General features: G+C 43.3%; 1 protein-coding gene across 5 annotated transcripts in view; it reads right to left on the bottom strand.

Annotated features, from left to right (window-relative positions):
- LOC124136239 (mitogen-activated protein kinase kinase kinase 1-like) overlaps positions 1-24,170 on the bottom strand; it is a 45,665-nt gene that overhangs the window by 6,588 nt on the left and 14,907 nt on the right. For 2 of the 5 annotated variants that reach the window (XM_048399609.1, XM_048399612.1), the window contains exons 5-20: positions 23,668-23,880; positions 22,548-22,664; positions 21,099-21,256; positions 17,676-17,797; positions 16,858-16,945; positions 16,110-16,254; positions 13,862-14,104; positions 13,119-13,240; positions 10,544-10,635; positions 7,650-8,915; positions 6,810-6,994; positions 5,301-5,453; positions 3,981-4,143; positions 2,802-2,933; positions 2,435-2,577; positions 196-327 (exon numbers count right to left, since the gene is read on the bottom strand). In XM_048399609.1, coding sequence (XP_048255566.1) covers positions 196-327; positions 2,435-2,577; positions 2,802-2,933; positions 3,981-4,143; positions 5,301-5,453; positions 6,810-6,994; positions 7,650-8,915; positions 10,544-10,635; positions 13,119-13,240; positions 13,862-14,104; positions 16,110-16,254; positions 16,858-16,945; positions 17,676-17,797; positions 21,099-21,256; positions 22,548-22,664; positions 23,668-23,880 — 3,474 coding nt within the window. The remainder of the gene's footprint in view (positions 1-195; positions 328-2,434; positions 2,578-2,801; positions 2,934-3,980; positions 4,144-5,300; positions 5,454-6,809; positions 6,995-7,649; positions 8,916-10,543; positions 10,636-13,118; positions 13,241-13,861; positions 14,105-16,109; positions 16,255-16,857; positions 16,946-17,675; positions 17,798-21,098; positions 21,257-22,547; positions 22,665-23,667; positions 23,881-24,170) is intronic. The other 3 variants (XM_048399611.1, XM_048399610.1, XM_048399613.1) reach the window with 3 other exon arrangements.

The following is a 24,170-nucleotide window of genomic DNA, read 5'->3' as shown; positions in this document are numbered from 1 at the left end:
AGAATAATGAGCAGCCCAACACATGTGTGAGTGTGGATTTACTCTGTTCTTTACAGTCTTCCAACAACATCATGACGAGGGACACCAACAACAACCATTACACATTGTACCCAGGCGGGGAAGTTTCCTTGGCATGACTAGCAGACACATCCCACCCCTCAAAGTGTTGTCTGAAGAATCGGCAGCTAAGATTACCTTGAATATAAGAGCAAGATGATTAGATACATCAGGAGCATTCCAGGGAGGTTTGGTGGTGGCCATTTCGATCATACAACAGCCAACGCTCCACACGTCACAGGCACGACCATAGTTCTCACCTCGCAACACCTACAACAGACAACATAGCATTGTTAACATGAACTCTCAGGGATTTATCTACACCTGTCAGAGGCCGATATTCGGCCCCAGGTCTGCAGCAAAAGTCAGTAGAAATTCCCAAATGGGAAATAAAAAGATTATATTCATGTAACTATACTTATAGTGAGTGAGTGAGTTGGGTTTAACGCCGCTTTTAACATTATTCCAGTTATATCAAGGCATGTCAGCTTAATGTGGGAGGAAAGCCTGAAGTCATGAAGGTCTAAGACGTTTACCACTTCGGTGAAACCCAACTATACTTATAACTGCCAGTAGTGTGATTGCTTGGTCAATGTGACTTGTAATCCACTGATAACAGAACCACACAAGAGGAAGAGCCTTAATGTGACATTATTGTATTGAATGCAGTGTTACAATGTAATGTCAAAATACCTGGCAAAATAAGATAATAAGATCAAACTTCCAGATAAATCCCTGACTATACAAAACTAATATTACCTGTTTCATACAGGTAACTAGATTGATAAATTACATGTGTTACGTTGTACTTAGGTCACTACTGGACTGCCAGTGTGGTACCACTATGGTTCACAAATCAACACTCATGACATCGAAGGCAAGGTGAGCAGTTGGTGTTAGAATAGCTCCCCGTACACTGTAAGAGCTGTCCAAGGTGGGGATGAGCTGTTTATGCGTTCGTTTTTTGTTTAAGCCGCATTTATGACGGCGGCCTGTAAATAATTGAATCTGGACCAGACAATCAAATGATCGATACTTTGATTGTCATATTGTTCAATTATCAGGGTTACCTCCATTAGCGTCCAAACACATTTCTGAGCAAAGCATACCAACTGAAATACCGTTGGGATAGTGATAATGCCTCCAACTGTCCCCCCTACTCCCTCACCTCTGGTGCCATGGAGCAATAGTGCCTCCAACTGTTCCCCCCTACTCTCTCACCTCTGGTGCCATGAAGGCAATAGTGCCAAACAACTGTCCCCCCTACACTCTTACCTCTGGTGCCATGGAGCAATGGTGCCTCCAACAGTCCCCCCTACTCTCTCAACGCTAGTGCCTCCAACTGTCCCCCTACTCTCTCACCTCTGGTGCCATGAAGGCAATAGTTCCTCCAACAGTCCCCCCTACTCGCTCACCTCTGGTGCCATGGAGCAATAGTGCCTCCAACAGTCCCCCCTACTCTCTCAACGCTAGTGCCTCCAACTGTCCCCCCTACTCTCTCACCTCTGGTGCCATGAAGGCAATAGTGCCTCCAACTGTCCCCCCTACTCTCTCACCTCTGGTGCCATGAAGGCAATAGTGCCAAGCAACTGTCCCCCCTACTCTCTCACCTCTGGTGCCATGAAGGCAATAGTGCCTCCAACTGTCCCCCCTACTCTCTCACCTCTGGTGCCATGAAGGCAATAGTGCCAAGCAACTGTCCCCCCTACTCTCTCACCTCTGGTGCCATGAAGGCAATAGTGCCTCCAACTGTCCCCCCTACTCTCTCACCTCTGGTGCCATGAAGGCAATAGTGCCAAGCAACTGTTCCCCCTACTCTCTCACCTCTGGTGCCATGAAGGCAATAGTGCCTCCAACTGTTCCCCCCTACTCTCTCAACGCTAGTGCCTCCAACTGTCCCCCCTACTCTCTCACCTCTGGTGCCATGGAGCAATGGTGCCTCCAACAGTCCCCCCTACTCTCTCAACGCTAGTGCCTCCAACTGTCCCCCTACTCTCTCACCTCTGGTGCCATGAAGGCAATAGTGCCTCCAACTGTTCCCCCTACTCTCTCAACGCTAGTGCCTCCAACTGTCCCCCCTACTCTCTCACCTCTGGTGCCATGAAGGCAATAGTGCCTCCAACTGTCCCCCCTGCTCTCTCAACGCTAGTGCCTCCAACTGTCCCCCCTACTCTCTCACCTCTGGTGCCATGAAGGCAATAGTGCCTCCAACTGTTCCCCCCCTTCTCTCTCACCTCTGATGCCATGAAGGCAATAGTGCCTCCAACAGTCCCCCCTACTCTCTCAACGCTAGTGCCTCCAACTGTCCCCCCCTTCTCTCTCACCTCTGATGCCATGAAGGCAATAGTGCCTCCAACTGTCCCCCCTTCTCTCTCACCTCTGGTGCCATGAAGGCAATAGTGCCGAGCAACTGTCCCTGGAACTCTCCTGCACCCGTAGCTTGAGATGCTAACCGTGCTGCAGCTCCGAAGTCTCCTATCCTCAACCGCTGCCCCGTACTGTCCACCAGCAAGTTAGCTCCTGCAACAAAGAAGGCAAAGAGCTTAACACAGGAAATCTTGAAATGATCAAAGGGAAGTAACTCTTGGGTGTGGGATGTTTCAGGTAAGAAGCTACCAGTGAGAATTAGAATCAGTTGTCAGAGATATCCCTGTGTGATTTCATGTTAAACTTCACTTAGAAACAGTTCTACTATCTTTCAGAGGTTTCAATGATGTGACCAAAACTACTCAAATTTGCCTTACCTTTGAGATCACGATGAAGAATGCCATTGTCATGGAGATAAGCGAGACCCTGAAGGATCTGCCTGGTGTAGTTTGCTATCACCTCGTCAGAGAAAGACCCGTATCGACCGAGGAGATAGGTCAGAGACCCGCCTGTACAACACACACAACAACTTCATAACCTGCTCCATGATCATGATATCTTTTGAAAACAAGACCTGCTTGTTGTTTAAAACCAGTCTGTAAATATTTGAATCCTGCTACAGAAACAACAGCTAACAAGTAAAAGTGAGCAGGGCTCACTAATACTCCCGACCTTGACTCCAACATATTTCGAAGTTCAAATCATGAAAAAGACATTATTTTCTCAGAAAATCCACTTTTCCAAATCAAACTTTGTACTGCACCTCTCCTATTGGTATAGACACTGTACCCCCAGTTGGAAAAGAATCTATTAGTTGTTTTCAAGTTATGGTAATAATTCTAAGTTCAAAACATGAAATATTTGTTTTTAAAGAAAATTCAGAAAATACACATATGAAAATCAAACTTTTACTTTACTTCTGTTAGTATAGAATCTGTTCCCTTAATTTGAAAATACAAGCAGTAGTTTTCAAGATATAGGTCGTAAAACTGAGTCAAAAATTTAAAATAGCTGTATTTTTCAGAAAATGTTATTAGACACCCGACCTGAAAGGACAGGGTTCACAAAGGAATTCCTGTTTAAACTTGGTGAACACTTGCTATACCAATAGGAGAGGTGTTGTGAGAAATTTTATTTCAATATTGGTATTATGAGCAACGTCGTATGTCGTTGGGGTACAATGACGTGAAAACAACTAAGTCACCGAAGATGACCACCCAATCCATCTAGTCGCTTTGTACGACATTACATATTTACATTTAAAAAAACTCTTGAAACAACACTTGGAAACTTCACAGGCCTGTCATTTGAGTAAGCCTGATTTGGCATTTTGTGCTGTTAATCTCTTGGAAGCCAAATCATAGGGGAGAAGTATCTTTGTGGGAAAAGTAAATGTTATTTCAAACAAAACTAATCTTTTGTTGAATTTACTGTAACAATAAATTTAACTGTTTAAAGAGTTTAACATTTTTGTACATTTACATTGTTCAGCGTATTGACCAACCATCTTTTTCAAGCCTTCGATTAACTCCCGGCAATATACAGCCAACACATACCTGGCATCCACTCCACAAACATGTTGAAGTGGCATCCCTGCTTGGTGGCGCCAAAGATGCGGACGACGTTGGGATGTGCCAGTCGGGCCATCATCTGCACCTCCTCTGCTATTGCCTGGATCACCTTCTCCTGCTCCATCGGGCTGTTCCGGCAGAACGAAATCTACACACGACAAAAGGATACTGTAAATCGTGAAATTAATGCGTCTCCAAAAGAATGCGACCACTGGACCCTTGCCAAAAATGCGACACCCCCTCCTCTCAAGCATCAGTGGATTTCTATCTAAAGAAAATGTCCTCAGTCAGGTTTAGAATCCTCACCTTAATCCAACCTTATATTAATCCAATCACACACCTAATTAGCGCTGAGTAAAGTACTTCCGCAAAAACAATTCATGCGCGCTGGCTCGTGTCGGCCTTTGACGCAGTCGCAAAGAACAAAGGGCGGCGCCTGTCTGGACTTGCAGGTGTGATCAGTGATGACATAAGTGAGTAGAACTCTTGTCTTGACCCCAGCAGTGACAATTCACAGGATGTAATTAGTGTTTGAATGACATTGTTTATATAGTTTATATACAAGTGCTGCTCAATAAACAGTGGTGTGGAATACATCAGCGTATGTCTAAGTTGGAATTTTTGCTATCCAAAATGTCTTATTGTTGATATAAATTCAGTGTTTAAAAATGCGAGCAAAGACCACTCGCATTTTTCGCATTTAATTCACGCTCACGTTAATTTCAAGATTTACAGTATTTGGAAATGCAAACTTTTTTGACCGGAGTTCCCAGACTTAATCAGGACAACCACCACCTTTCTACTTCAAAAGAATATTTGTTATCTCACAGATAACATGAATCTTAAATTATGTCAGGACCTTTTCCTCCAATATGTAACTGACTGACCTATATTTGAGGGAATGACGCCAGATCATGCTGATGCAGTGGAAAACCCCAGCACCGCAAGGTGAAAACATTGAGATTAACAAAAAGCCAGAAACAGTCTCCCCATAGCAAAAGTATTTGTGAGTGAGTATGGTTTTATGCTGCTTTTAGCAATATTCCAGCAATATCACGAAATCTAGAAATCTAGAAATGGGCTTTACACATTGTACCCATGTCGGGAATCGAACCCGAGTCTTCGGCGTGACGAGCGAACGCTTTAACCAGTAGGCTACCCGACCGACCCCCCCCCCCCAAATTATTTGTGGAATACACATTATGAGATATAGGGATCAAACAATTTGTCTTAGGAACTTGAGCAAATGAGCAACTTCTCAGTGCCAGCAGTCTGAAGCCTGTGTGAGAACAAGGGAGAACTGACCTGTTTGACTGCCATGAGCACCCCGGTGCGGACGTCCCGCGCCTGGTAGCAGGTGCTGTAGGCTCCCGTCCCAAGCAGGGGACCCTTCACCCAGTGAATGTTTTCGTAGTATATTGACGGCTGGTCCGACTCTGTGCTGCTGGAGGTCCCATCCTGAACACAGACAATGTCATTAACATAGGTCATTTGAAGACAAGGGTTGCATTCGTACAACCAATCGCTTACAAGTGATCATTGTGTTGTACAGCGATTCGCCTTACCACGGGGCACTAACTTTCAGCCGCTTACAATCACACCAATCGCTGGCTGAGGTCGCTTGTTCTCAAACCAAAATGGAGAAGCTGACAGAGATCTGAGTTTGACAGAGGAACGAGAAATTCTTGACTGGACGAACTGGGGAATGGGCAAAGGCAGCTAACATGCTAGTAATAAATATCCTCAGCCTGCTCTATCATCAATAGTCATAAATTCCCCGGCTAGTTATCGAGCCTCTTCTGTTCTTTATTGGGGAGAGGCAATCAAGCGGTTGCCACTCTGCCATTTTGGAAGAATGAGCGAGCACGTCGAGCTGTTGGAGACCCAGACGAGTGATTAAATGTCTTACTCTAAGGGATTCGTGGCTTGCAATGCACTTAAGTATACAGGTCAAGTCTAGTGATAAGCAATAGCTCTCTCTCACGCCTGTCTTTTGATATAAAAAATATCAACAAGATGCAAATACATTTTATATTAAAGATACACAAATTTTAATCCAATGAAATCGCTTGTTATAACTACGTGAAAAAAACAGGCAATGTTACGAAAGCGCGATTACGAAATGAATGACCGCCGTGTTGTGACAGCAACTACATGTGTGTGACAGTTTAGCCTTAAATTGGATTGCCCACTAATTAAGAATATAAACTTTGCTTGTGGTTCTCTTTTATTGCATGCATGCGCTTCTAAGATCAAAGGATGTATAGTGTGAAAAGTAAACTAGTTGAACAATCGTATTTCTGGGACTTGCCCCGGAATTTTTCAAACAGATTATTAGAACTCCATTCAGCGATAAACGGTTGATTATGCAATGAGAAGCGTTATGTGCAAATGAACAACGAACAACAATACAATTATGTCTGTGTAAAACTCTCAGTAATAAAAGTGTACATAAATTGTGGGAGCCATGCGTTACCGCGCGTAGTAACCGAGGTAGCGCTTTATCGAAGAGCGCAATAGCGAGGGATCACTGTACTCAGGTGAGGTGGTTTATCATCCAAAACCATTCTTCAAACCCTTTCAGTTTGTAAACAGTCAATACCTGTGTCTTGAATATAAAAAGTACAGTTAACCAGTTTCTGTGCCAGAGAGATTAGTGACATCATTTGAATGTGAAGTCATGGTAATCAATGACATTTGATAGAAAACTACTAGTCCTTACAACGATTTACAAATCTTGATTAGTTGACTAGAATTGTGTTCATGTAGAGGTCTGAGTCTAGTAGCTTGTCTTTGTTCGAGTCAACCCCTTACCTCTGGTTGTATCCGTATTGTGAGGACCTCCTCTCTGGCTGTGGGTGTGAGTCCGGGCACAACGGGGCACGGATCTTGCCTCTCCGACACGGCCATAGCACGGGCCAGGGCCTCCGCCTCCTCCCTCTCCACCTCCTCCTTGCAGGAACACTTGTCACTGTGGTGGGTGTGCGTGTGCCTCAGAGCTGCCAGAGAAACCAACAAACATGTACAACAGATTCACAATCATTCCATTCCTACTTACAGCAAAAACAATTACCTTAATCAGGGTTAGAAACTAACAGCTTTCGTCCACTAGTCCTTATCCTTAAAAAGGGCAAATTTCTACTAGTCCTTATGATACGTTTACCATTGGGCAGTTTGGCAAGGACTATAGGACTAGTGCCTATTTCTAACGCTGCCTTAATTCTAATTAAATACCTAACTATTCAGTGGAGGTCTATCGAAAAATGTAAATAAGATCGCAATGCTTTAATCATTTAGGAGTGAAGTGCAGCTAAACAAGGCTGTGTATTCAAGGCGCAAAACTCTACTCTTCCTAGCTGAGAAACACCAGAAAATGTGTGACACCCGTTGAGTCATTGAAGTCACCCTATTGAACATGTTGAATGACTGTATTCATGGAAATATTCAAATTAATTCTGAGAATTAAAAATATTTGAGGACAAAATGGTTGTCTGGCTGCACAATTGGTCCAAGGGCTTATCAGTTCAAAATCATATTGAATGCTTGCAATGCATCAGTGCATCACTCTCTGAGTGATCCAATCTTAAGCCTTATCCATGTTTACTTGTAAGCCACACAAACAACTGATGTATCTGGCCATCAAAGATCCCTTACCTTGATCAGCAGTATGGCTAGGTGAGCTCTTGGGGGATTCAGCCACCTCAGACTTGAATGACACTGGCCTCTCACTGGGTGTGTCTGGAGATGACGTTCCATGGATGTCCAGGAGGTCGTCACTACTCATCGTTTCCTGATCTGCCGTGTGGAAGTGGGGAGCATGCTCCGGGGTGTTGGGAGCCGCAGCTGACCCCACAGGAATGGCCTCCTCCTCCCCAGGGGAGGCGCTACAGCACCCTGCGACTGAGCGGTGAATACAAGGGTTGTGGGTGGGTCCCTCCTCATCACATAATGAGATGTGCTCATCAAAGTCGACCACAGTGTTGCTTAATGAGTCTTTCTGTGCCAGGAGACTGTCGTCTGCTTCTGTCTTCTGCTGCTGTGGTTCTATTGGTTTCTGGCTACTTGTGGATGACGTAACACAGATTAGAGGAACTACATCAGACTTTGCTGCATTGTTAGTTGTTTGAGCATCTTCACAATCTACATTTTCAACCTGAAGATCTGCATGCCGAGATTTGGCCAAAAGTACCGAGTCTCTTGTAATTCGGCGTGGTATTGATCTTTTCTTTCTCCTTGAGCGGCTGTGGGTGGGTGTGTTGGGTGGACATGATGGGACTGACTTGGCACCGGTCTCACTCTGGCTTTCAGAGCAATACGTGGCGGGGGAGGGGCACCTGGGGGTAGAGACGGGGGATTCGTTGGGGGAACCAAGGGGGGAGTCAGCATCAGCATGGAAATGTTTCTTTGAGCCATGTTGCAGTTCCTGTACAATCTTTTCAGATAATTGAAAATCGTTGATTATTCTTGTTAATTTTCGTTTTACAGATATCACAGAAGAAGAGTCGATGTCTGAGAGGAGATCCTCCAGCTCAGTGACAATGGAGTGAAGATGAGCACCGAGTTTAGCCGTCAACAGGAACACCCTGCGGGCCATACGAGAAATACGAACATGAGCATTACACACAGCCTTCACAGAGAACCTAGCAACAGACAACAGTCTGAGGGAAGTGTCAGCCTGGCGGACACCTTCACCAGCTGATGCCCCAGCCTCATCGGGGATGGTGGTGTCAGGGCTGGCATCTGCAGCGCCCTCGATCTCTCTCGGGAGGAAGTCTTGAGGGAACTCCTCCAGGAGCTTCTCGATGATGTAGAGTCTCCCCAGCAGCCATTGCCACTGCACACTGTCCACGCTGTATTCTTCCGTTACACATTTGAGCACATAGTTGAGACCATCCAGGCCTTTGGGACCTGTCAAAGACACTACTAACAGTCAGATAAACACATCTTTGGTAGACACGATCACAATCATCAGATTTTATAAGTTCTCGCTACCTCTAAATAAGATCTGAGGACATCCCATTACAGGTCACATAAGAACAACCGGGTAGCCTAGTGGTTAAAGCGTTCCCCCGTCACGCCGAAGACCCAGGTTAGATTCCCGACATGGGTACAATGTGTAAAGCCCATTTCTGGTGGCCCCCGCCGTGATATTGCTGGAATATTGCTAAAAGCGGCGTAAAACCATACTCACTCACTCACTCCATCTGACCGATCTTCATATCAGGAAAGTGACAGTCGGAATGTGTTTTCTAACCATGCAAACTCTAAATGGTTAACATTTGCTATTCCGAACGACAGCTATAGCCTGTTATAGCTATAGCTATAGCATGCACAGGTGATTCAGTCAAAATCATCCTCATTCTCTTGCTTCGAGGGGGTATCGGAAGTACTGCCATACAATCTCAGCCATCTATTACACATTCCAGAATAAATACACAATGCCATTCAGAAAGCAGTCAAATGTAACAAATCTTATATTTGGGATAACACTTTCTCAGTAATGTACAGATTCTTGTACTTTTGGGGGTTAAGTCCTATGCGGGATTCGAACCCACAGTGCAAGTGTGTGGCACCTAATCGCCAGCACACAAAGTCAGCGATCTAACCCATTCAGCCACCGAGGCTTCCACAAAATGAAAGTCAGACAACTGGATCTTTACTAAGAAAGTGTTATCCCAAATATAACATTTGTTACACATTCCGGAATGTTCTTTTTTTTCAGTTTTTAAATTTTGAACTGAGTACTTTGCCAAATATTTTTCAAAGCATAGTCTGCAATGGAAGTCTCCAGTTTGAAACAAATGCTGTGTTGCTCAAGAAAACTGTTTTATCATTGTGTCGACTTCTTGTTAGTTGGTCAGTCAAAGTTCTGACCTAACGGAATGTCCTCAAATCTTTGTTTAGCAGTAGCAAGAACTAAGATCTGATTTTAATGAGATTGATACAATCATTTTCACAAAGAGTAATCCAGTAATGAAACTTGAATAATAAATCTATTACTGCTATGTACTATAGAACATTGTCCATGATCCTGACAAGTAAGGGGGGCACGGGTGGCCCAGTCGTCTAAGGCGCCACGATTCACTGTGCAGTAGTCCCTTGAACACGCCAGAAACCTATGGTTGTGGGTTCGAATCCCGGTTCGCCCTGATTATGTTTCTAGGTTTGTCAGCACCATACCCGTGCTCATGGGTTTCACCGAAGTGGTAAACGTCTTAGACCTGCATCACTTTGGGCTTTCCTCCCACATTAAGCTGACACAGCGTGATATAATTGGAATAATGTTAAAAGCGGCGTTAAACTCACTCACACCTGACAAGTAAGGGAAATAACTCCTCGGCACCTCAGAGGTCACCTATTCCCCTTCGGTAAAGAGAACCAGGGTTAGACACCACTGTCATATCAAAGTCAGCTCTTATCAGACTAGTGGTTACATAAAATAACTAGATTTTAGATTTTGGGATAAAATAACTTGTCAGTTCAGATTGTTACTAGTCTCGGACAAGAAGTCTTGTCTATTCCTGGAGAACTACTACACCTATTGTTACCTGGGTTGAGTATCTCCCTGCCTACAGCCAACTCCCCGCACTGACCCTTGGCCAACTCCACCAGCGTGGACACTGACAGCTGACTGGTTCGTCTGTAAAACAAACACACACACTGTAGCATCTAGTGCCCATACATACATCCTACAGCCAACTCCACCAGCGTGGACTGGTTTGTCTGTAACACAAACACACACACTGTAGCATCTAGTGCCCATACATACATCCTACAGCCAACTCCACCAGCGTGGACACTGACAGCTGACTGGTTCGTCTGTAACACAAACACACACACTGTAGCATCTAGTGCCCATACATACATCCTACAGCCAACTCCACCAGCGTGGACTGGTTTGTCTGTAACACAAACACACACACTGTAGCATATAGTGCCCATACATCCATCCTACAGCCAACTCCACCAGCGTGGACACTGACAGCTGACTAGTTCGTCTGTAACACAAACACACACACTGTAGCGTCTAGTGCCCATACATACATCCTACAGCCAACTCCACCAGCGTAGACACTGACAGCTGACTGGTTCGTCTGTAACACAAACACACACATTGTAGCATCTAGTGCCCATACATACATCCTACAGCCAACTCCACCAGCGTGGACACTGACAGCTGACTGGTTTGTCTGTTATACAAACACACACATTTAGCGTCTAGTGCCCATACATACATCCTACAGCCAACTCCACCAGCGTGGACACTGACAGCTGACTGGTTTGTCTGTTATACAAACACACACATTTAGCGTCTAGTGCCCATACATACATCCTACAGCCAACTCCACCAGCGTGGACACTGACAGCTGACTGGTTCGTCTGTAACACAAACACACACACTGTAGCATCTAGTGCCCATACATACATCCTACAGCCAACTCCACCAGCGTGGACTGGTTTGTCTGTAACACAAACACACACACTGTAGCATATAGTGCCCATACATCCATCCTACAGCCAACTCCACCAGCGTGGACACTGACAGCTGACTGGTTCATCTGTAACACAAACACACACACTGTAGCATCTAGTGCCCATACATACATCCTACAGCCAACTCCACCAGCGTGGACACTGACAGCTGACTAGTTCGTCTGTAACACAAACACACACACTGTAGCATCTAGTGCCCATACATCCATCCTACAGCCAACTCCACCAGCGTGGACTGGTTTGTCTGTAACACAACCTTATGAACTGCCCATAGAGCTTATTATACAGCAGCCCTATCCCACAAGTTTAAATGATTGAAAACTTATGACCTACTTGTTAAAAAGCAGTTGGCTTAGCATCTGTTTTTCATACAATTTAAACTGTTTTAATAAATCATATGCTTAACAGACAGGCTAGTTAGGCTTTGCCTGCTACTTAGTTATTTCTTATTGACGGGCTGTCTAGACATGACATATAAATCTACCATGACTTTGAAGGATGATCTAATTTGGTTGGTTAATTGTACTGAATTTAAAGGGGTTAATGAGTGACTTCCGACCAAACCACTGCACTGAATATGTGCCCATGAAAAACAATTTTTAAAAAAACACATATTAATCACGGTAGAATGGCGATAAACCTATTCTATTTCTAAATTTTGAGATGTATCGTTGATTAAACACCGCCAAATGTCATTCAAAACCAATTGCGTTAGCAGTAGGGTTGGGAATTTGACCAAAAAGTGTATTGCGATATATTGCAATATTTAAAAAACATATTGCAATATTATTGCAATATATTGGGAAATAATTTCTATCAAGAGAAAAGCTTTTTTTCATATCCCTTTGACAAATATTAATATGAAAGCTGCAATGTCAACAATTTGGTCAAAATTATGAACCAATTTTAATAAATTGTTCTAATATTTTTATCTACAATCAAATAAAGAGTATAAAGCATTTGTTTTGTCTTTGTTTTGATTTAATAAGGTAAGACTATACATCATGGTATATACATGTCAGTCACAGTCTCCAACCTTTTTCAATCACATTTGAATAATGTTAATTCTCTGAAACAGTTTGAAAAACAATGAAACATTAACATTAACATAAATTTGACAAGAATTATACATCATGACAAACTCCATGTCAGTCATTGTCTCTCATCAAACATTGTGAGAAAAATTACACTCAATGTCAAAAGATACAACTCGTCAAATTTCAAATGTTTTACCACTACCAGTACTGTGATCACAATGAAATGTGTTTTTCTTTAGTATTCTGGATAGTGAACAGCCAGCAAAAACAAGTTAAACAAAGTAAAGTAACATCAAATCCTAGTCTTCATGATAGGTCACGTACGTGTGTGTGTTTGTGTGGCTGCTTGTACTAGTCCAGACTGAATACGTATTTTTTATCAGGTGGTGTTTGAATAATGAGGAAAAAACCAATACGCCAAAAACGTATCGTGATGAATTTGTATTGCAATATACTGGTATACCGATAAAACCGCACATGCCTAGTTAGCAGTTAACAAATAGGTTTATCTTCCTATGTGACACTTTCGGCATACCGATTTTTATTTGTTTTCTCGAGCCTCTTGTGTTTTACAACATAGAGCAGCACTTACTTTGTTCCATCTGTACACTTGATGACAATGGCGTCTACGATTGGTCGCAGGAGATTTTGTAAACGCTGCTGTTGTTGTTTGTCGCGGCACGGCGTGTACGATAACATGGTCCGCATAGCTCTCTGTAGATTAGAAACTCAACATTTATCAAGTGTTCGACATTAAAGGGGTTTCTGAGGTCCTGGGGTCCTTGAGACTATTTATACCTAGGGACCCCCTAAACGTTTAACTTTTAATATGAGGGCTATGACAAGGACCCTTTGGCATTCATGTTTAATTTCACACAATGCCAAAACAAACAAAAGGTCAACTACAGAACTATTCAAGGACACAATTTACTGTAAGCAAAATGTGAAAGATACATTCACCATGTTCAATTTTACCACAGACAATAATCAGTTTGTTTGTTTGTAGAACACTGCACTATTCAGTTATATCACGGCAGTCTGTAAATAATCAAGCTTAGACCAGACAATCCAGTGATTGATATGAACATTGATCCACACAATTGGGATACGATGATCAGTAATTTCATTTCAACCAATAAATCAGTGTCTGCTTTCATATAAACATATAGAACAACCAAAGTAGTTTAATATGTAGCATTAATTGATCCTGGCACTCCCAAGGATTGCAATTCTACACAGCACACTGTGCCACCAGTGCACCCTACACCCAACACAGACCCATTACTCCCAAATATAGGGTCATGTGTAGAGATGTGTCTCTGTGTTGTGACTCACCAAGCTGGCCACAAAGACTCGGTAGACAGGATCCCCACACATGAAGGCCAGAACCTTGGAGCAGGTGTCCAGCATCTGCTGGGTTGTGGCCTGGCGGTCAGGGGAGATAAGTACGCCTGAGCGTCCCTCACCCATCCCACGAAGGAGTGTTGCGATGACTTCTTTGCTTAGATGTTTCAGACCAGTCTCCCGAATTGACCAGTTCCGAGAAAACAAACATGAGACAAGATCTTCTCCAAGCACCTGCATTGGAACAGAGAAACAGTGAGATCACAGCAGCAAAGACTGTGGGTGAATGTTGAATGTTTGTTATTCTTCCTGTCTCAGCAACCTGATACAGAAATAAGAAAATAACTGAGAATATACATGTATTACTTGCATCCTTGAAAACATGTTTCTCCCCAGATCTGCATCTGCATTGTGCAAAATGACACACTATTAAAATTCTTCAATAAGAACTCGGTTTTATTACTTCTTTATTATTAAAATTGTCTAAAACTGAATGAACAAAAATTGGAATTACATTTAATAAAACTAAAATAAACTTCTTCTCCAACAGCTCATGTGGATACTATTGTTGTCAAAGATGTTATTGTGCATGTAAAAATGTCTGTTAACATGGTTACAGGTGCAAGAAACTAAAAAAACAAATTCAAAACAATGTGACCCTTTCATGTTGTGAGACATGGAATGATCAGTTTTGGCCTCTAAACCATGTGTTAAACATACCTGTATCCACGGCTCTGCTGTGGGCCTCTAAACCATGTGTTAAACATACCTGTATCCACGGCTCTGCTGTAGGCCTCTAAACCATGTGTTAAACATACCTGTAACCAAGGCTCTGCTGTGGGCCTCTAAACCATGTGTTAAACATACCTGTATCCACGGCTCTGCTGTGGGCCTCTAAACCATGTGTTAAACATACCTGTATCCAAGGCTCTGCTGTGGGCCTCTAAACCATGTGTTAAACATACCTGTATCCACGGCTCTGCTGTGGGCCTCTAAACCATGTGTTAAACATACCTGTTTCCACGGCTCTGCTGTGGGCCTCTGAACCATGTGTTAAACATACCTGTAACCACGGCTCTGCTGTGGGCCTCTAAACCATGTGTTAAACATACCTGTATCCACGGCTCTGCTGTGGGCCTCTAAACCATGTGTTAAACATACCTGTATCCAAGGCTCTGCTGTGGGCCTCTAAACCATGTGTTAAACATACCTGTATCCACGGCTCTGCTGTGGGCCTCTAAACCATGTGTTAAACATACCTGTATCCAAGGCTCTGCTGTGGGCCTCTAAACCATGTGTTAAACATACCTGTATCCACGGCTCTGCTGTGGGCCTCTAAACCATGTGTTAAACATACCTGTAACCACGGCTCTGCTGTGGGCCTCTAAACCATGTGTTAAACATACCTGTATCCAAGGCTCTGCTGTGGGCCTCTAAACCATGTGTTAAACATACCTGTATCCAAGGCTCTGCTGTGGGCCTCTAAACCATGTGTTAAACATACCTGTATCCACGGCTCTGCTGTGGGCCTCTAAACCATGTGTTAAACATACCTGTATCCACGGCTCTGCTGTGGGCCTCTAAACCATGTGTTAAACATACCTGTATCCAAGGCTCTGCTGTGGGCCTCTAAACCATGTGTTAAACATACCTGTATCCACGGCTGTGCTGTGGGCCTCTAAACCATGTGTTAAACATACCTGTATCCACGGCTCTGCTGAGGGCCTCTAAACCATGTGTGAAACATACCTGTATCCACGGCTCTGCTGTGGGCCTCTAAACCATGTGTTAAACATACCTGTATCCACGGCTCTGCTGTGGGCCTCTAAACCATGTGTTAAACATACCTGTATCCACGGCTCTGCTGTGGGCCTCTAAACCATGTGTTAAACATACCTGTATCCACGGCTCTGCTGTGGGCCTCTAAACCATGTGTTAAACATACCTGTATCCACGGCTCTGCTGTGGGCCTCTAAACCATGTGTTAAACATACCTGTATCCACGGCTCTGCTGTGGGCCTCTAAACCATGTGTTAAACATACCTGTATCCACGGCTCTGCTGAGGGCCTCTAAACCATGTGTTAAACATACCTGTATCCACGGCTCTGCTGTGGGCCTCTAAACCATGTGTTAAACATACCTGTATCCACGGCTCTGCTGTGGGCCTCTAAACCATGTGTTAAACATACCTGTATCCACGGCTCTGCTGTGGGCCTCTAAACCATGTGTTAAACATACCTGTATCCACGGCTCTGCTGTGGGCAGGTTGTCTCTAGGGATGGGTTCAGCGTGGGGGAGACGCAGCTCACTCTCCTGTACTGCCTGGGGGGAAGGGGCACGGGTGTTGGGGGGTGCGTCAGGGGGGTCAGAGTCTGCTGGAGTGCTGGAAAACCAGGAAATTCACTTAGAAATAGCTCCCTCTTTAATACATGCAACAACCATTACAAATACCAAGTATATGTATACTGCAATGACATCCCTCCCTTATATTGAGGAGAAAGGTTGGTTGGTTGGTTTGTTGTTTAACGCCGCACTCAGCAATATTCCAGCTATATGACGGCGGTCTGTAAATAATCGAGTCTGGACCAGACAATCCAGTGATTAATATCATGAGCATCAATCCACGCAATTGGGATCGAAGACATGCATCAACCAAGTCAGCGAGCCTGACCACCCGATCCCGTTAGTTGGAATCTTCACGGGTCAAGGAGAAAGGTATATATCTGGGCTAAAAAGACTTCCAAGAATTATGACCAACAATGTTGGTCATAGTAAACACATGAAAAATTTCAAAACATAAAGTAGCCAAATGTCATTGAACATGAGACAGGATGCTGTCTCTGCATGCATACAGTTCAATACACACTGAAGTAAAATCCTATTTTATATGACTTCCAGGAAACAAGTCCTTGTGAAACCCAAAGAGGAAAATAGCCAAGATTAATTCGAGATGACAGTTTCAAAGCCACACTACAGGAAACCTTACTTCTTAATTTCGACTGTCATGGTCTTCCACTGGGCTCGACACAGGGGGCAGATGAGAGGTTCATTCTGCCTCCTACACTCCTCAAACCCTGCAACATATACACACATTCAACAAGCATCAACAAACAGGACAATCACATTCAAATCAGATCCTAGTTCTCACTACTGCTAAACAAAGATCTGAGGACATCCCATTAGGGTCACGTCAGACAGACCTTGCGCGAACTTTGACCGACCAATTAAATAACCAATCAAAAACCAGATTTCTCGTGCTTTACAGCACAAATTTCAAATTGGCGACTACGCTTCGAAACATATTTGGACAAATTATCGATTACAAATTTGAAACCTGAACAAAAAAACATTCTGGAATGACTAACAGATGGTCTAGAATGTAAGCATTCAGTTGTTAAACCCGTAACTATCGTTCGGAATACCCCATGTTAAAGTTTTCGAGATTGCATGATTCAAAATCACATTCAGACAGTCACTTTCATAATCTGGTAAGCGACGCTATGATTGGTCGGATGAAAGGTCGTTCTGACGTGACCCCTAATGGGATGTCTTCAGATCTTTGTTTAGCGGTAGCGAGAACTAAGGTCTGATTTTAATGAGATTGCAAACAGGGTTGCTTTGTGTAGTAATAATCATGATAATACACAGGTACCAAGGAAGGTGAATAATGTTTTCAGAACTATTGAAGTGAAATTAACAAGCCAATCAAGACATTGAAAATTGTCCTTCAAAATCATCATAATTATATTCTGCTGGAATTTCATTGCCCAAGGTCAAAGATGTCGTAGTTGTTGCAACACTTACATATAGCAATACAGTGATGGTGGAGGCGGTTGTGACAGCCGTTCTCACACTTGAGCAGACTCTCTCCCTCCAGCATCTCCAGGAGACAGATGGGGCATGTGTCCTCCTCCTCCCGCATACTGCTGCAATCACAGACCGCCACGATCACACACAGATATAGATCATAGAGACATCACACACACAGATCACACAACAGTCCAGGGTCAAACAGAGACCACACTGAGATCTTAAATAGAAATCACACAAATTATATGATTCATACATTGAGATCACACACAAATCAGGGGCACAGGTGGCCCAGTCGTCCGAGGCACCGCAATTCACTGTTGAATCCCATGGGCACGCCAGAAACCTGTGATTGTGAGTTTGAATCCCAGTTCACCCCGATTATCTTTCTAGGTTTGTCAGCACCATGCTGGTGGGTTTCACCCAAGTGGTAAACGTCTGAGATCTGCATCACTTCGGGCTTTCTTCCCACATTAAGCTGACACGCTGTGATATAACTGGTATACTGTTATACACAACTCACTCACTCACTCATTCACAGATCCCACACCTGTCATAAATAGAGATGCCACACAGTGATTCTACACTGAGATTCCATACAGATCCTATGCAGAGAATACAGTCAGTGACCTCCCATATGGAAATCATACAAACACATACAAAATACACAAATGAGGAATCATGTGTACACCATGTACACTTATCAACAATGAAATAAGACTGAGAAATAAATAGCATTTCCGTAATTGTAGGACAACATTGTTTCCTTACTGTCCAAACATGATACAGTAAACTACGTTTATAGCGACCATGTTAATAAACTGGTGGATATAACAAACTTTTTTTTGGTCCTGTTCATTTTTTGTGTATAGTCTGTATATATATGCTTATAACATATGTGACTGTATAACCAACTACAGTTACCGTATTCGACGTAATAAGCGCCCAGTGCGCTCTTAAAATTAGAAATAGGGGGCGCTTATTAAAATATTATTTTGGTGAAAGATCTTAAGTTTCCTGGTTTATGCTGACAGCCTAAAATGTTTACATACGACAGATATATTTATCCAGAATTTAATTGCCCATAATTAACATGATTAAGGGTGCATATAACACGTATTATACACGAATAAATAAGTCTTGTGTACATTGATCAATTGGAAGGGGTGCTAATTGGGATTGTTCACTAGCCAATATATTCGCAAATATCGCTGTGGGCGCTTATTAGAGTGGGTTGCTTATTACGTCGAATACGGTATAACATGTATAACAAACTAAAATTAGTGGTCCCTTTTAGTTTGTTATAACTGTATTGTACAGTATATCCCGAATGTAATTTGAAAGCAAAGGAAAGCTTTTATACAGATCATTTCCTCATGTGACTAGTGCCTGTCATGAGAAATAATTTTCAGATGAAATATGAATATTATTTATATAACATAATTCCAATCTGAGTTGTGCACCTCAGCCAAACCACCACAGTGAATGATGTTGATGGCCTAATGTCATAATCACATGACAACAAACATGTGCCTATTCCATGACAAAGTAGGGGCAGAGGGGTAGCCAGCCTAGTGGTTAAAGCGTTTGCTAATCACGCCAAAGACCCGGGTTCGATTCCCCACATGGGTACAATGTGTGAAGCCCATTTTCCGGTGTCCCCTGTCGTGATATTGCTGGAATATTGCTAAAAGCAGCGTAAAACCATACTCACTCACTCCATGACAAAGTATAATTCCTAATAAGAAAACATCTAGTCAGTAATACATACCCCTGTCATTTATACTGAACACACTCCTAGAAATATTACACAAATAAGCATCTGTTGTCTCTCCTAGGATGGTCAACTTGTCACAATATGACTCAATCAGTGAAGAAAATGTAAGGGCTATTCTTGAGAGGTGAGTCAGTCAAGGGAGATAACTCATCAGTCACTAAAGTTTCCTGTTTCCAGCAAGGTTTGTTTCACATCTCTGTCAGCAGGATGACATTGCTGATATCAATAGTAAGCAAACTTTAATTCTAATCAGCAAGGAAATGGAGGCAGTCATTTGTGAAATTTAATTCAGAGTGAAGAACGAAACAGAAACCTTTACCAAGATGAATACAAAATATTCACCAGTAATCAGCATCACAAGTATTGTCATCGAAGGCATGACTGATTATTTATCAACATTCATATCCGACCCATTGCTGACCAGCTTCTGCACAGGGGGGCAAGGAGGATTATGGGGTAAGTCATTGTTATAGAAAACATTTGGTAAGTTGGTTTGTTTGGAGAGTCTGATTTTTTGTATGTATATTAACTGTTAGAAGGTTCACTATTTGTCATCAAGGAAGAATGTAAGCATGCAACACGTTGGTTGTTGGTTTGTTGTTTAACGCCGCACTCAGCAGTATTCCAGCTATATGACGGCGGTCTGTAAATAATCGAGTCTGGACCAGACAATCCAGTGATTAATATCATGAGCATCAACCCACGCAATTGGGATCGATGACATGCATCAACCAAGTCAGCGAGCCTGACCACCCGATCCTGTAGTTGCATTACGACAAGCATAGTCGCCTTTTACGGCAAGCATGGGTTGCTGAAGACCTATTCTACCCCTGATCTTCACAGATTAGTCAGCATGTAAGCATGCAGTGTGAACAACTGATCATGACCGGAAATAGAAGAATATAGTTGATGCTCTACATTTTAATTTATGATCTGCCAAAACTTTACTAAAATGAATTTGTAATATTAAAATCACAAATTTGATTTTCAAATCATTGGTTTGAAACTGTAGCCAACCAAACAATGATGATGTTGATAAACATGAGCATCACTCTAATGAAGATGCTGTTTTTAAATAAAGTCTTATGAGGCTTTGTACTCAGGCAATAACTTTCTAAAATATAGTTCGGGCTGGCAGTGTTTTTTTGCTTGCTTGTTCAAACTAGTACGTAACCAAATAAACAGTCGTGTACCATCAACCTGGGAAAGGGCCTCCCTACAGAAACAAGCATACAAAATCCTATTGCCGCCATGACTATAACATGAGATGCTCAGTAAAGCAGTGCACATGTAAAGGGAAGTAACTGTGTGCTACGTTGGATCACATTGTTTTTAAGTATTAGGCTTTTGGAAATACAGTAAACTACGGTTATAACGAACTCAAAGGGACTACTAATTTTAGTTCGTTATAACCGTAGTTCCTTATAAGTACATATACAGCATAACTACAGCACATAGTCGGGACCAAAAAGTAAGTTCGTTATATCCGTCAGTTCGTTATAAGCGTGTTCGTTATAACCGTAGTTTACTGTAGAAACAAAATGTGCGGCAGACTTTAGGATGATGCAGGTGGTGCCTGAGAAGCAAGACTATTATCTTTTTAAGCCTTATGGTGGAGGTGAGGATGTGAGGCAGCCTACCCCGTGTCACTCTCTGAGGGCAGGCTGGTGTTTTCAGCTGAGCTGTTGACAGTATCTTCTTGTTGCTGTGCTGTTTCCTTCTTTCTCTCTTTCTCCAATCGACGACTATGGATACGGGATGATCGTCGGTCATGGTAGATTCGAAATAAATTTTCCACCTGAAGTGTAGAAGGACATTCAAAGATTGTCAGAGTCAAAGAATACTTGTCGTTTTAATCTAGACGTCTAGACTGTGTAACTGAAAAGATGTGCATGGCAGTCTTCAGCTGACATTCTCGAGCAGCTACAGGTCACACAGCCATCACTCCTGTATGATGGACACCGCCTCTGTGGTCTAGTGGTAGAACGTCCGCCCGGAGAGCGGAAGGTCCGGGGTTCGATCCCTGACCCGCGTCATACCAAAAGACGTTAAAAGATGGTACTTGTTGTTACCCTGTCTGGCGCTCGGCATTAAGCAGCTAAAACAAGGACTGGTCGGCTCGGAGTCAGAGCGCGCGCGCGCACGCACGCACGCACGCACGCACGCACGCACGCACGCACACACACACACACACACACACACACACACACACACACATTATAAATGAAATCTCTGCAAAGCCATCACATTAGTCACAATTATACAATATATATTTTTTCTGTCTAATCATGAAATTGGATCTTCCTAATTCTTAGTATCAGAATCTTTACTGAATCTGCTGCAGACTTGAGTCCGAATATCAACCTCTGAACAGGTCGAGATAAATCACTGGGAACACATTTGTTTGCTGTTTTACACCTCGATCAGCAATATTTCTAGAGCCATTACAATAGAGTCAGGGCCAGTAATGTCCCATGCGAAGGGGAACACTGACTCGCAATCAGTCAAGTCACGAATCCTCACCACCTGATCAATTCAGTCACAGACAAGCACAGGTTGCCGGGGGCCTATTCTAACCCGGAATCACAAAGGACTGTATCTTATTTAGTTCCAGCAAACAACAAACAACAGAGTTCTAATCCCAGTTCTCTCAAGGCTGCAACTGATGAATTTATCTTGGTAGTACCGTATATCGCTGTGTACAAGGCGACCCCACGTATGAAACAACCCCCCTGTACACGCCTTCAAAATCAACCCAAAATGCTATACTCTGTGTATAAGGCGACCATCACAAGCGCGCACACAAACCTTATATATATGCAATAAAAATATGTTTATCTTTTATTGGTTATTTTCATTAAGGACGAAATGCGAAGTTTTATTGTCAGATGCTGGGCTGGCTATCGGACGCCGGTTGACATCGCCAGTGGAAAAAAATGTGAGATCTTCGACTCCATGTATTAGACGACCCCCCTTCTTACCCCCCTCATTTAAGGTACGAAAAACTCGCCTTATACACAGCGATATACGGTATGTTTTCTGAGTATGTATGTATCCGTGATCACCGGTATACTGGAGCTTGTACTTACTTCATAGTTTTTAAGTGTCTTGCTCCAGAGGCAGTTGTCGTTGTGTCGGACCTGGAATACCCTCAGCATGACGAACAGCACGTGGACACAATGGGGGTGACGTCCACAGCTGCAGGTCTGGTAACAGTAAAAACAGTAGCACATGTACTGGGTAACATCCTAGCATACAGTCAACACACGCTCAGCAATATTCCAGCTATATGACGTGGGCCTATAAATAATCGAGTCTGGTCCAGACAATTCAGTTATTGATATTGTGGCAACAAGAAAATCGGGAAACTCATGTTCTTTTAAATCAAAAGACAAAACTAGTAGACCCGACTATGAAGATAGTGGCGCCGAGTCTAGTAACACTGGAGACATAACACTTCAAAGGAAATCGGGGAGAAGATAAAAGGGCCCACTGAAATTCATCTTCCCGAGGTAAGAGAGTTAAAAGTCCAGTTTCCACCCTTGCCGAACTAGGCTGGAATTCCTGGGCTCGATCGTAGCGCCACCAGTGGTTATTATAAGTTATGTCTGTTCTGAGCCTCTCCTATGGACCAATCCACTTGCATTTGTTTTAAACACAATGGCGGCGCCCAGTCAAGACGATCTTATCGATAATCAAGATCTATATTGTGATAAAACGGGTCTTACATCACGAACAACATCAAATCACGCGAGCACATTGATTAAAAACATGCAAAGGTTTGGAAAATATCTGTTGACAATGAGTTGGCGGTGCACATGCTTTGCAAATCCTGCAATCGACCGAAATCTGCACGACAGTTTACTAACCGGATTTTGATTTTGTTGCGAGATTTTGATTGGACTATGCATAGACTCGTTAGTCCAGCCAAATGTAACTCCATAATACCAGCCTAGTTCAACAAGGGTGGAAACTGGACTTTAAAAGTCAGTTAACTCTCTTGCCTCGGGAAGATGACTGAAATTAAGCAACAGGGGCCTAAGGCATATTTAGATTATTTTCCAAAGTGATCCATGCAATATGTACAGAATATTAACCTGAACAGTATCAGAAAAAAGTATATTCAACTTTGATATGCACACAAACAGAAAAATAAATGTCTACATGTCTCAAAGTAAGATCCCGGCTCAAATGTGGCAAGTTGCTTACCTGCGGTCCGATGATAACACGGAACTTGTGGTCTGGAGAGTCCCCGCCGATGAGGAAGGAATTTGGGCCCATTTGTTGTAGCAGGTAGAGCCGGGCGCGCTGCACCCGCTCGATACGTTTCTTGGACAGTTCACTGTTGGAGGCTGGGTCGATGAGAGGGTTGGACAGGTTGCGTCGACCCGATACTGGTTGACCCGGAGTGGGTTGACGAAACTGAAACAATGTAGAGGATTTCCAGAGATGCTGATACTGTAATTGAGGATGTAAATTTAACGGGTACCCACAGGACTACCTGGTACTAGGGCTGGGACGGGTAACTCGGGTACCTGGGTCGGGTAGGTCATGAGTAGGACCCAGGTACCCACAGGTCTACCTGGTTTTAAGGCAGGGACGGGTAACTCGGGTACTCGGGTGGGTCCTGAGTAGGACCCAGATACACACAGGACTACCTGGTACTAGGGCTAGGACGGATAACTCGGGTACCTGGGTCGGGTAGGTCCTGA

The sequence above is a fragment of the Haliotis rufescens genome, unplaced genomic scaffold (genome assembly GCF_023055435.1).
Source record: "Haliotis rufescens isolate VD_foot unplaced genomic scaffold, xgHalRufe1.0.p SCAF_2, whole genome shotgun sequence".
Lineage (NCBI taxonomy): Eukaryota > Metazoa > Mollusca > Gastropoda > Lepetellida > Haliotidae > Haliotis > Haliotis rufescens.
Note: the sequence above shows the minus strand (reverse complement) of the source record. Positions and strands in the feature narration are given on the sequence as shown.